Source organism: Penaeus monodon, chromosome 33, assembly GCF_015228065.2.
Source record: "Penaeus monodon isolate SGIC_2016 chromosome 33, NSTDA_Pmon_1, whole genome shotgun sequence".
NCBI classification, from domain to species: Eukaryota; Metazoa; Arthropoda; class Malacostraca; order Decapoda; family Penaeidae; genus Penaeus; species Penaeus monodon.
Window position 1 is genome coordinate 2,937,274 of NC_051418.1, and position 618 is coordinate 2,937,891.

The 618-nt window shown below is 42.6% G+C and overlaps 1 protein-coding gene across 1 annotated transcript in view; it reads right to left on the bottom strand.

Annotated features, from left to right (window-relative positions):
* LOC119593933 overlaps positions 1-136 on the bottom strand; it is a 3,132-nt gene extending 2,996 nt beyond the window's left edge. The window contains exon 1 of the mRNA XM_037942951.1: positions 26-136. Coding sequence (XP_037798879.1) covers positions 26-121 — 96 coding nt within the window. The 5' untranslated portion in view covers positions 122-136. The remainder of the gene's footprint in view (positions 1-25) is intronic.
* Between the last annotated feature and the right edge of the window lie 482 nt (positions 137-618).

The window sequence follows — 618 nt, forward strand, 5'->3', positions numbered from 1 at the left end:
TAACACGAAATATCTATAACTTCACCTGTTTTACAAGAAGGGCCTCGCAGCAGGTCGCGGAGGTCAGAATCCTCACCAAAGAGGTCATGACCCAGCATGCCACCCACAGGTCCTTCGCCATCCTGGCCGCCTGGTCGACCTGAGGAGGATTCGGTTGAAATGATTTTTGAAATGGGTTTTCGCTAATTATAGAATTTGAAGAACTCTTCTACGACCTCAAGGCACCGTGCTGGCCGGAGGAATGAGTGGAAAATACGTAACACCAGGGGTTTCTTGCGACTGATTCTGCTGAATATTTACTTGACTTTTGGAAAAAAAATTATGTGCATCGTAATCTCAACAGGGACGAACCACTACGTCTATGTGGGTATATTCATACTCTTGTTCCTACGCACAAAAAAAAAACACAAAATATTCACAAAAAATACAATAACTCTACAGACAATGTTTGCCTAAATTAATCTGAACTCTAGGAAATTCACCTAAATGTATCCCTATAAAATACTGCAGGAGGAGACAGTCGCTTACGTATCTCGTCTTCAAAAAGACTAAAGGTCTTGTGCAAATTGATCGCTTATAGAAGACTCGAGAAATGGGCGGAGCGAAAGGGCATGACGT